Here is a 13,096-nt window from a genome sequence, read left to right as displayed (position 1 = left end):
TTATTTTGTTGTATAATACTATTCAAAGTTAATGTTTAGTCCCAGAAATGTTCCAAGGCCCCAAGACGTCGCCTTTTAGTTTGCAAACCCCTGATACGCATGATTAATTGCTATGAATTTGATTAATTCATCAGCATATCATGTAATTAATTCAATTCACATATGTAATCGATTGAAAGCCCTAGTCATAATGCACTAAAAGAGAAGATAACTGCAAAACAAAACAGCCAATTGTAATGAAATTGTTGTAGACCGTGGAGTCTGGACTGAGAGTTAATGTGGATGAATTGTCCAGTGTTTGAACCGGGTCTCTTCCAGCCTTGCATTACACTAATAGGTGTTGAGTGACCTGTTGCTGAGCTGCACTCTCACTCTGTCACTTCCCTTAAAACTGTCATCAAGTCGTAAATTACTCTCAGGATGAGGAGTGATGTTGACATCTTTGTTTAGCCGACACCAGGCGAGGATTGCTGGTCGGGAAGGACTAAAGACAAAAAAGACAAAGTAAAGAAAAGCAGGCAGTGGTATTGGCATGTGTTTATTGGTGTTGGACGGAGGTGAAGCGAATAACTAAATATCTGAGCGGTGCGAGCCGCTGATGGGGAGATACGAGCGGTTTGTCAGTATACCGCCTTGGCCGGAGTAGCCGCGAACGTCTCGCTGTCTGTCAGTATAGAACAGGGGACACGGTACTAAACAAACACGCGGTTTCCTTTCTCTCCCTCTAATAAAACCCAAGCGGGATAACAAGGAGAGAAGACAGCAGACATTTCGATAACCTCAAATCTTTAGAAACGCCGCTTCCTTTGCCCTGACCATCACTGACCGTAGAGAAAAACACTGAAAGCATTTAAATCCTTCCTGCCCCACCGCCAAGTTCAAGGCAGCAAGGAAAGAGAATGAGCTTAGCAGTTTTCCAGTCTGGAACGCAGGTGAAGAGTTGGCCTTTTCAGGTTTGGAGGAGCTAACGCATTTTCTTGAAGGAAAACCGTAAAGGATGGGCGCACAGATGTTCTTAATAACAAAACCAAACCCAGCTCAGTGTGACTAAACATTTATTCCTCTGAAATCACAGGCTGACACTGTCCGCCGCAAATGTGAGAGGAAATTATATCCGTTTCTAAGTGCTTTGCATAATAAAACTGGAAATATTCTGTAAAAGGTATATAACGTCGTGGCAGCGATGATGATGATGATGAGACATTGCAAAGAGCCAGTCTGAGTTAAAAGCTGGGCATAACTTTCAGCGCTCATCTCCAAAGCTCTTTGAAGAGGCTTTGGTCAGCAGATGATTTGGTCAACATGTTCTTATTTGAGTGCACTTTACACTTTGCATCTGAATTTCCTTGAAGCGACCGCTGGAGTTGGTTTGTCTGTATTTGAAATCAGTCTTTTCCTCTGGGTCTCACTTAAAGTGGCTAGTATGACTCAAGCCGCAGTGATTCAGCGGGCCATTTGAGCGAACGGATTATTCTAAATAAATATTGGCATGGGGAGCGGCTTACACAAAAATGTATCCGAAAATCAATAAATTATGAAACATAAACATATTTAGTGAGATGGAGGAGAAGGGAAGACAGACGTTACTAAACAGAAGCCAATTTCGTCTTCCCCCTATTGGCATTTCCCCTGCTGCTTCGAGAGTGTTTTTTCCTCTCTCCCTCTCTCTCTCTCTAACTAATTCACTGAAAAGACTCCTTGCATGTCATTTCCACTTTTAATTTAACATATGAGGACTCTTGACGTGAGCTAATAGCTTTTCCTCAAGGGCATAATTCAATCTGTGATGTCCACCATCAAAGCCCGGCCACATTACAGTCCCGGCCACAGACGAGGCGCCATCGGGGGGGAAGCGGCCCCCCATTTGTTTTCAAACAAATGCAGTGGCGGGTTTTAAACGACAAGAAGGAGCGCGGATCTCATTTGAACTTATCAGGGGACTTGCCGTGACAAGCTGACCATATGGTCGGCGTACATCAGCCAGCGCGGGGCCTGCGTTACAGCGCTCACGAAAGGGTCGTGCAGAACACAGACGTTTCTCTCAACGTCACATTTATTATCTCGCAGCAGCTTTTCCTCGGACACGGCTCGGGCACGCGGCCACAGTCCACACACACACTGTGGTAGCCATTTGGGAGGCCGGCATCAAACGCTAAAAGAGAAACAGAAACTTTTCCCCTCCATTTCCAGCGTTCCAGCTCATTGGGATATTGTTGAGGAAGGTGCCTGATTCGGCATGATTTCGCTTTTCCTTAGAGAGATGCCGGAAAATATGCGTTCCCCAGGTGTGAGCGCAGCTGTCTGTGGTATTTACAAGCCGCCAGGCTTGTGATGGTTGTACTTCTTCGATCTGAGTAGAGGACACTTTCAAAAATAAAAGCAGGGAAAAAATATTAAGGTTTTCAAAAGCTACATCAATCAAAACCCTTCCTGAGCTACACTGGATCTTTCGGTTTTATTGAAAACAGAGCACAAGTAAAGTTCAGGAAGTAAAAATACATGATTTTCTCCATGCAGAAATAGATTTTTAGCATAACATCTGAAATTTTGCAGTATATCTAATGAATGACTACTTTAGAAAATTAGCAGGAAAAAACTGACAAAGCATACAGTGCCTTGCGAAAGTATTCATACCTCTTTATGTTTTTCACGTTTTATGTTGCAGCATTATGTTAAACTGCTTTAAATAACTTTTTTCCCCACATCAACCTACACTCCATACACCATAACGACAAAGCAAAAAACAGATCTGTGACAGCTTTGAAAATTCATTAAAATTAAATAACTGAAATAATTACATTGCCAAAGTATTCATACCCTTAACTTGAAGCACCTTCACAGCCTCAAGTATTTTTGGATATGATGCAACAAGCTTTTGAAATTGTAGAAAATTAACTGGAAAAATAGGAAGCTGACAAAGTGTACATTGCCTTGCAAAAGTATTCACACCCCTTCATTTTTTTCACGTTTTGTTATATGTTGCAGCCTGGTTGAACTGCTTTCAATAACTTTTTCCACATAATGACAAAGCAAAAAAAACAGATTTGTGACAACTTTGCAAATTCATTACAAAAAAAACTGAAATAATTACATTGCATATGTATTCATACCCTTAATGCGGTACTTAGTTGAAGTACGTTTACAGCCTCAAGTATTTTTGGATATGATGCTACAAGCTTTGCACATCAGCATTTGGCAATTATCTGCCATTATTCTCCTCACTTCTTCACCTCTCAAGCTCTGTCAGCTTGAACAGGGGCTAGCAGAAATTTTCAGGCTTCTCTCTAAATGTCTAATAGCGTTCAAGCCCAGGCTGTGGCTGGGCCACTCAAGGACATTTACAGAGTATAAGCCACACTTGGGTCATTGTCCTTTTGGAAGGTGAACCTTCTGCCCAATCTGAGATTCTGAATGCTCTAGACTAGGCTTTCATTAAGGCTATCCATCTATATTTTGCTATGTTGAGCTTTCCTTTTACTCTGATGAGTCCCTCCCACTAAAAAACAACCCCACAGCATGAGGCTGCTACCACCACACTTTACTGTTGGGATGTTACTCTGCTGGTGATAAGCAGTGGCTGCTTTCCTCCAAACATGATGCTTAGAATTGAGGTTCATCAGACCAGAGAACCTTGTTTCTCACAACCTGACCAACCTCATGGCTTGGTTGTTTGGTCTGAATTTTCAGCTGTTAGACTTGTCATATCACTTGTTAGAGGTGGGTGCCTTTTTAAATCATACTCATTCAAATTAATTTGCTACAGGTTAACTCCACTCCAAGTATTGTAAAATCTACAAGTGATATGAATGCTCCTGAGCTAAATTTCAAGAGTCCCAGAAAAGGGTATGAATACTTATGCAATGGAATAATTTCAATTTAAAAAATACAAGTTTATGCTTTGTCATTATGGTGCAAGGAGTGTAGACAGATGTGGATAAAAAGTCATTTAAAGCAGTTTAACATAAGGCTGCAACATAAAACGTGAAAAAAATGAATACTTTTGAATACTTTCGCAAGGCACTGTATTGATTTAATTAAACATAATTTACGTTAATACACGTGTCTCCTGAGCTGTTTATAATAACATCTTACGTTCTGTTCTCATTTGTATCTGAGCTGCACTTTTCCATTTTTTCCTGCGTAGGAGTGTTTTGTTTTGGAACACTTAATGATTCCCTTAATACTTCCATGTGATATTAAGCACACTGTTCACTTCTCTAAAAGGAAAAACTAATTAACATTTAATACAACATCTAAATCAATCATACGTTTCCGACGAAATGCGGAGCTTCAGTTGTGTCCCGCATTAACGTGCCTAGCCCAGTCAAGAGGAAGCTATGGGGAATATTAAGATTTATCACGTTAATGGTAAGGCTTTGAAACACATACGTCCTCTGAGATCACAGTACAGCAGTGCAGGAAAAAGATCTAATTAAAACGTATGTGAGGATACCACAACAAAAGCTGAAACCCAAGCCAGAAGGACAGCAGCACATGTGATTCATATTTGGGAGGGGAGTGCAGAAAAGTCCATTTCGCTGAGATTCAGTCTTTGAAGCTGTGTATATACAAATATTTTCCTACTTTGGTTCTTACCTTCAATATTTGCAGCCAAATTATGCATTGCTTCAATAATAATCACCCCCGCCTCTCCTTTTGATAGTGAAGCAACTTTTTTAATAAAAATCTTTTTTTCCTCCATATACACTCAAGCCAATGATTATACATTGTCCAAATAAAATTGTCACATCAAATTAAAGGGTGAAGAAGATGAATGACTGCAACCACATTGCACACATCTGACTCAACCATCGGCCAGAGCGGTGCGCGGTGCACCAATCATTTTTTCACCCTTATTCCAAATGTCACCAGTCAATAAAATCATAACGACAACAATATGAATGTGAACACAAAAGCATTTTTGAATAAACAACCTCTGTCGTCTGTTTGGGAAAAAACGAAGCAGGAAAGGAACGATCACTTTGAAGGGAAGGTTCGTTTAAACCACAGGATGGACTGACAAACAGAGCTCTGATGTTTTCTAACGTAGCAAAACACAATATTTTGCGATGAACTCTCAAACAAAAACTCTTTTCTCTCTCTCCCATGAATTCAACGACACTGACTAACTTAGCTTGAATGCCAAGCTGATGTCTTAGACATGCTTATGACCAACAAAATATTATAATTCACTAACATTCCTCTCACAGTGGCCTTTCTGTACAGAACTTTTCAACAGGCAAAATTGTCAATTAAAACAAATTAGGTTTGCAATTACAAAAAATACACAAAAGCCAAACAGCAAATCCACATACAGAAACAGAACAAAAAAGGAACAATAAAAAGCACATCCTTCGGGTCTCCCCACAGCGTGCTAGAATAAACTAAAGACGGGGAAAAGAAAAAAAAAAAAATCTTGGAAACGAATGAAAGATGGAATGAACGCAGTCGTTTTTGCTGAAGCGAGGACAAAGCATGCTGGGAGTGAATTGGAAAAACTCACCATGGAGTTTTAATGGAAAAACATCCAGCCCCAAAGAGGTAGGGTCTTCATGAAGGGACAAATACACAGAGATAGATGGAAAAGCATTATTATTGATTCGACTGGGCAAACAGTTTACCGTTTAATGATACAGAAGATAAAAAAAGCCATACAAATAGTGGATTTTAACATACTTTTACTACAAGACCAAACCAAAATAGCAATAAGATAACTCAAGTCTCATCAAACGTCTAAAGTAAACTCCATTGGTGGCATTTAGGAGGGACGTGGGAGACATTAGGTCAGTTTCTTCCAGTCTGACAGTTCAATAGAAGTTCAATAGTGGTTTAATTGAAGTAAGATGCTGTGGAAGATGCTGAAGGGTTAGTAAGGAAAAGTGGATCCCTGATCTACAGCCAGAGCAATGGATGACCGTAAACATTTTACAGCCAATAGTGTTTCCCAAAAGCAATAAAAAGGACATGAAATCCAACTCTGGCAGAAGTCGTCGTACACTCTGCAGCCCTTTGGATGAGTTCACTATTCAGTAGGGGTGAATCACTGTCTGTGAAACCAAACCTTACACTTTTACGCAGACGCACTTTTACGAATCCCTCGCTGGCAAATGGCTATCGGGAAGATTTTTCCCAGATCAAACAAAACGTGGTGAGAGAGATGAGTGATGGTCAAGCTAAGTTTAACTTCTAATTACTATTCTGTTTGACATTTTGAATAATGAATGAATCATAGTCGCACATAGAGCTTACGATACTCACGGCCTGAGCTAAACAATCAAACCGGCAGGTTGCTTAGCTGCGTCTCAAGTGGCACAGTACAACCCTCGAGTAAGACACTTCAGCTGAATGGATTCAACAAATATCCAGCTGTGAAAATGGATGGACGCCACTACTAAATGAATGTGTTTCCATGGAGACTGAAACATGTTAAACCTGGGTTTGTTTAGCAGCACTGATGATCGCTTTAGTGTTAGCGTGATATAAAATGTCTATAAAAGACACATTTGCAGTGAAATAAGTAGGACAACACTGGACTATTTATCACATGACACGCTCATGCACTTCTAATAAGATCAGATTTGACCACAAACCATAACAATAACATAAAAAGCGAGTGAAAAGCAGATTTCATCCAAATCCGTAGAGTGCTATGAGGGCTTTTATTCCTGATAAATGTTTACAGGAAAAGGAAGCAAGAAGTCACATGATTAATCTTTCACACGTTTATCTCTCTGCTTTCCGTGAGCCTACCGCTGCAATCCAAAGGCATTAAAATGAGGTGATTTGAGCAAATGCTTACACCATGACGTATCACATGCCTGGGTAGCACCCAAACTTTTTAAGCTATTTGTACGGTCATTATGCCACTATGAGACAATGGCCCAAAAGCAGCTCAATTCAAGTATTACACTAAGCCTACCACATTTGTGAGGTCAAAATCCAGGCATCCAATAACACACATTCACATTCTCTTCAATACGAAAAAGCACAATCAGTTAGAGGCATGAGACAGTTTTGGAAGAATTAATCTACTTACAAAATAAACATTTCCTGATAATTTACTCACCCCCATGTCATCCAAGATGTTCATGTCTTTCTTTCTTCAGTCGCAAAGAAACATTCCAGGATTTTTCTCCATATAGTGGACTTCAATGGTGCTCAACGGGTTGGAGGTTAAAAATGCAGTTTAAATGCAGCTTCAAAGGGGTCTACACGATCCCAGCCGAGGAATACGGGTCGAATCTAGAGAAGCGACTGGTTATTTTCTTAAAAAAAAACAAAACAACAAAACAAAAACAAAAACAAAAACAAAAAAAAAAAAAAAAAATAATAATAATATATATATATATATATATATATATATATATATATATATATATATATATTTTTTTTTTTTTTTTTTTTTTTTTTACAATTTATATACTTTTTAACCTCAAATGCTCGTCTTGTCTAGCTCTATGTATGCATGCTCTGTGCACTCCAGTTCAAGACAGTTAGGGTATGTCAAAAAACTCCCATCTCATTTTCTCCTTCAACTTCAAAACAGTCCTACATCGCTGCAAAAGTACTGACCCAGTGTTTAAAAAGTGAATGTGCAAACACCCTTTCCAAAAAACAAAACAAAACAAAAACAAACAAACAAAAAAATAATAAATACATAAATAAATAAATAAATAAAAAAGTAAAAGTAAAACACTGATGTCGGACGGTTTTGAAGTTGGAGGAGTGAGATGGGAGTCGGGAGTTTTTCAACCTACCCTAACTGTATTGAACCGCAGAGTGAACGCCGCAGAGCTAGACAAGATGAGCTTTATGAATTTTTTAAAGAAAATAACCAATCCTTTTGCCAGATAAGACCCTTATTCCTCTGGGATCGAGTTCTCTTTCACTGCTGATTGCAATTGAACATCTTAAAATGACTTGTTTTTAAAATGCAGTGCATAAAAATGCATGCAAACAAGTTTTTGTTACTACGTGGAACAGCAACGTCACGTGACCATGTAACCATGTAAGCGCCATATAGATAATAGTCCACAATCTCTACCGGCTGACAAATTTTTAATCATGTCTACCAGTATATCGCTCACCCCTACATGACAGTGTTTGTTATTGCGTGTGTCATCTGTGTACTCTGACACGTTTCAATGAAAATCGACACCAGTGCCTCTTTTGCCTCCTTAAGCCTTAAAATGTACATATAAAACATATTTAAAAAGGCTAAAGTCAAAAAACTTTCATGGGATTTGGTTGTTGCTTGTTGAGCATAGGATAAATGGTAAAACTGTGTAAACATCAAATTTGCATGGGACTAAAACAACCCAAAAGGGCTCTGCCACCTCATTTTTTAAGTCCACCACACACCATAGCAAGAAACATCATCTCTTATGTTTTTCTTAAAATATGCTTCTTCAAAGCCCACACTATAATGCTATTTTAAGGAACCACAACAATGATCATTCAGTCATGATCAAAACACCACTAGCATTGGTGGGGTTTATGTCCTTTTAGCACCATCACTGCAGTCTAACTATATCTATTTTCAAGTAAACAAGGTCTAAAAATGGTACTAAGCTTGCTGATGAAGTGACTCTGGAGGAGGAATTAAAGAACAAAAGGAGGGTACCCAGTAGAAAGGTTACTCATCACTTAGAAACACGGAAAAGGGGAGATGAAGTCATCAGCGCTGATATCAGAACTCATTGCGCTGGCTGATTTGACAGCTGAAATCAGGAGAACAGCTGAAGTGGTTCGCAGAAAAAGAAGGTCACACAGTGACACAGCTTCTGGAACGGCGCGGTACATTAACACAGTGCAAGACTCACACTGCTGTCTCACCTAAAAGGACCAGAGACTTCAAAATAATAGATGAGCATTAATCTACAGATCTAAAAGTCTGTACAGTACATGCAAATTGGAGTAATTGGAATGGTTGGCCCATCTAAATCTGTTGTCCTAGCCCCATTCCACTTGTTTACAGACTTGAGAGGGGAAAAAAAGCAATGCAGACATTAAAAAAAAAAAAAAAAAAAAAATCATCAAGGCAAACACAAAATGCTCTACTCAAGTACCAGTAGAACACAGAAGTACGCAACAATGTTATTCTGTGTTCTGAACAAAGCACTCAGTTCCTTTAAGTGATTCAGAAATAGTGTTATTTTAAAAATTGTTTCTGTAAACTGAAATAAAGCTAAAATACAAAATGCATAAATAGACATATTGGGAGAAATAATCATTGCCAACTAATTGTAATAATAATAATAAATAAATAAAATTAATATGATGCATTAAGAGTCGGGGGGTGAAAACTTTTGAACAGAATTAAGATTGAAGTACATTTTTCATATTTTGTCTAAATATCATATATTTTTCCATTTAGTACTGACATTTAGAGGCTACAGAAGATAGTTACATGTTTCCCAGAAGACAAAACAAGTTAAATTTACCCCCTGGCTCTTAATGCATGTTTTTTTTTTTTCTGCAAGCATCAGTGAGCGATTGAACCTTCTGCAATAGCTGCACATGAGTCCCTTAGTTGTCCTCAGTGTGAAAAGATGGATCTCAAAATCATACAGCCATTACTGGAAAGGGTTCAAATACATAAAAATGCTGGAAAACCAAAGAATTTCTGGGGCCAGAAGGAAGAACAGCAGGCAGTTTAACTGTTCAGGACAAGCAAGGGACTCATGAACAACTATCACTAAACCAAAAAACACAGCTGTGGATCATCCAGGTAACAACACAATATTAAGAATCAAGTGTATGAATACTTTTGAACAGGGTCATTTTTATAAATTCAGCTATTATTTTCTCTTGTGGACTATATGTAAATATCTTTTATGTGAAATATCTTATTCAGGTCAGTACTAAATAAAAAATAACATGCATTTTGTATAATCCCTCTTATTTTGGTAAAAACCACTGGTGTCACATGGACTATTTTACTGATGTCCTTACTAATTTTCTGGGCCTTGAACGTATCAGTTGCGTTGCTGTCTATGGAGGGTCAGAAAGCTCTTAGATTTCAACAAAAACATCTCAGTTTGTGTTCCAAAGATGAACAAAGGTCGTACGGGTTTGGAACAACATGAAGGTGAGTAATTAACTACAGAATTTTCATTTTTGGATGAACTATCCCTTTAACAAAGACATTATAGCTGAAATAATACCAAAATGAATCAGAATTTAAAAAATAATAATAATCAAATCAAACCGTAAAATAAAAATGCGAATCAAATTGAATAAGGAAACCAAAATCAAAACTGCTTTGGAAGGTTCTTTAACACCACTACCACTAAAAAGCACTCAAATCAATGCTGTATTAACGCTGTATTAAGACGGTTAGGGCAAACGTCCAGTTGCATTATTACAGAGACACTGTCTGTAAAGAGGACAATCTCCCATGTGGTGGCCAGGTCCTCTGCCATTCCCCAGCCACAGCTCTGAGTGCTGAACATCTGAGGGTAGAGTTTTTTGGGCATGTTGATGGGCAAAGAGAATATAAGCAGAGACAGGTGGGTGCAGGGAAACAGCTGACTGACTGACATATACACAGACACACAACACGGTTCAGCACAACATAGGACGTCTCTTGTCTGCCGCCACATATGCTAGCCTCAGCTAAGGAGAGAAAGATAAGGGATGGGACCGGACTTGAGGACAGCGACGTCTACTCTGTGACAATGTACAGATTTAGACTCAGCATGTCTTGTTTAAATGGGTACTGAGAGCATATAAGGTCTCCAAAGCCAGAAACTAAACCAAATGCTAGGCTGAATTATTCAAGCTTCGAACTGATGCACCCTCGACAACTCTTCATATCTAAACTAGATGAGCGAGAGCCCTTAAAACAACCTCAACGCAAAGTGTTCTGCATGACAATGAGCTGCAGGGCCTTGTATAAATCTGCCTATTTAAAGCTGACCCGACGTGCCACTGTTTCGTTAGTGAATTTCCCATTCAAACTTTGCATTTAAATAAAAATAAACAATTGGAATAAGTCATAATTATGTTTTGTCAGTATGTAAATGCACACTGCAGTCATTGATATGGCAACCAGTCTTTACCGGCGTGTTCATGTTACATGGAGGGCGACCGCATGCTACGTCCAGTGATTGTAATACATCTGGCTCGGGAACTAACGACCGAGTACAGCAAATATCCATATGCGGGAGAACGCAGGTTTGCATGTTTGTGTAAATTCAGGCAATCATCTGGCAAATGACGGTTTGATGACACTTAAGTGCTTCAGCACGAGTCAAGAGTTCATGCAAACTCATGTCATGTTTCAAATCACGACACAGTTCTCGCAAATGAGAAATACTATCGCCCACAATTGCTGGAGTGTTCATGGTCTTGCTTGGTCTGCAGCAAAAGGTAACAGTGTAACAGATGACAGATGTTTTAAGATATTACCTGTATTAGGTACCTTGTGACTTAAAATGACAATGTGATTCCTGGTTTGAAGAACACACCAAATAGCAAAATGACCAAAAGTCTACTAGTAGGTCCAAGAAGTAGCAGACGTATCCAGTTGTAATATAGCGTCAAAAATTAGCATTTCATTTTCATAGTTACACAAAAACATTTCAGTTTCACTGTTATGACTTGTGAGAGTTGATTATTTGTCTTGCATTTCAGTTGGAATTCAATTGTTAATCTAAAATTAGCACTAATAAATCATGGTTTGCATTGAGGTATAACATTTAAAAGGCTTGCCAATGCTTTCAAGTGCTAAATACTGTGTAGAAACCCACCCAGTGCGCTTGGTGATGGTTCCCAAGGTCATCGGCTGCTTGATCTGAGCTAATGGAAGCACGACCGTCAAACTGGGTAATGGAGACAGGCGTGGGTTACCCATGTTGTTGTTGGTGAAGTTGTTATAGGATTCTTGACTGGTGAGTTTGACTGTAAAAGAAAAGGAAAAAATAAAGAATGTGAGTTGAGAACGTAAAAAATTGATAGGTCACATTATTTAGAGTAGTTAACAAAAACAGATAACGTACTCACCCCCTTGTAATCCAAGATGCTCATGTGTTTCTTTCTTCAGTCATAAAGAAATTACGTGTTTTTTTTTGAGGAAAACATATAATGGACTTGCCCCCGGAGTTTGAACTTCCAAAATGCAGTTTAAATGCAGCTTCAAAGGGCTCTAAATAATCCCAGCCAAGGAAGGAGGGTCTTATCTAGCACAATTTTCTATTTTTGTTTAGAAAATAACAAATCGTTTTGCTAGATAAGACCCTTCTTCCTTGGCTTGGATTGTTTAGAACCTTTCAAAGCTGCATTTAAACTGCATTCTGGAATTTCAAACTCGGGGGCACCATAGAAGTCCATTATATGGAGAGAAATCCTGAAATGTTTTCCTCAAAAAATATTTTTTTTACAACTGAAGAAAAAAAAGACATGAACATCTTGGATGACAAGTGGGCGAGTACATTATCTGTAAATTAATGTTCTGGAAGTGAACTACTCCTTTAAGCTAAAACTTTTATTAAGCAAGGATGCATTAAATTGATAAAATAAGAGTAAACACATTTACACATTTTACATGAGATTACCAAATCTGCATATTAGAATCATTTCTGAAGGATCATGTGACACCGAAGACTGCAGTAATAGCCACTGAAAATTTAGCTTTACCATCACAAGAATAAATGACATTTTAAAACATCCTAGAATATAATAATATTTAATAATATTCTTAATAATATTCTCGCATTTTTCTTCGCATTTAACCGATTGATTTATTACGATTTTTAACTAGTCGACTTGAAATTGGAACTACAACATGATTCAAATGACTTTTTCTTTATTAGCCCTCTAATTAAAGAAAATTCTATTCCAAGTGCACCACACATGATGTCAACATTATGTAAATATTAAACAAACCACTTAAATATCTTTGCAAAAAAGATGCATGAACTACATCCTGTACAAACTTGTCTTATGTATATTATATATTCAGAAATAATAGTAGGAAAATGCTTTAAAAAAAAAAAAAAAAAAAAGTCAAGGTAATTCAAACTCAAAATACCTGAAGGTATAACACTATAGACTATTATTGACTATAAATGTTCTGTAAAAACAACGAACAGCA

General features: G+C 38.2%; 1 protein-coding gene across 3 annotated transcripts in view; it reads right to left on the bottom strand.

Moving 5' to 3' along the window:
* Window positions 1-13,096, bottom strand: part of bcas3 (BCAS3 microtubule associated cell migration factor) — a 324,375-nt gene that overhangs the window by 213,790 nt on the left and 97,489 nt on the right. For all 3 annotated transcript variants that reach the window (XM_051129928.1, XM_051129927.1, XM_051129929.1), the window contains exon 16: window positions 11,754-11,904. In XM_051129928.1, coding sequence (XP_050985885.1) covers window positions 11,754-11,904 — 151 coding nt within the window. The remainder of the gene's footprint in view (window positions 1-11,753; window positions 11,905-13,096) is intronic.

Source organism: Labeo rohita, chromosome 15 (genome assembly GCF_022985175.1).
Source record: "Labeo rohita strain BAU-BD-2019 chromosome 15, IGBB_LRoh.1.0, whole genome shotgun sequence".
Taxonomy (NCBI): domain Eukaryota; kingdom Metazoa; phylum Chordata; class Actinopteri; order Cypriniformes; family Cyprinidae; genus Labeo; species Labeo rohita.
The sequence above is the reverse complement of the archived record's forward strand: the minus strand, read 5'-3'. Positions and strand labels throughout refer to the sequence as shown.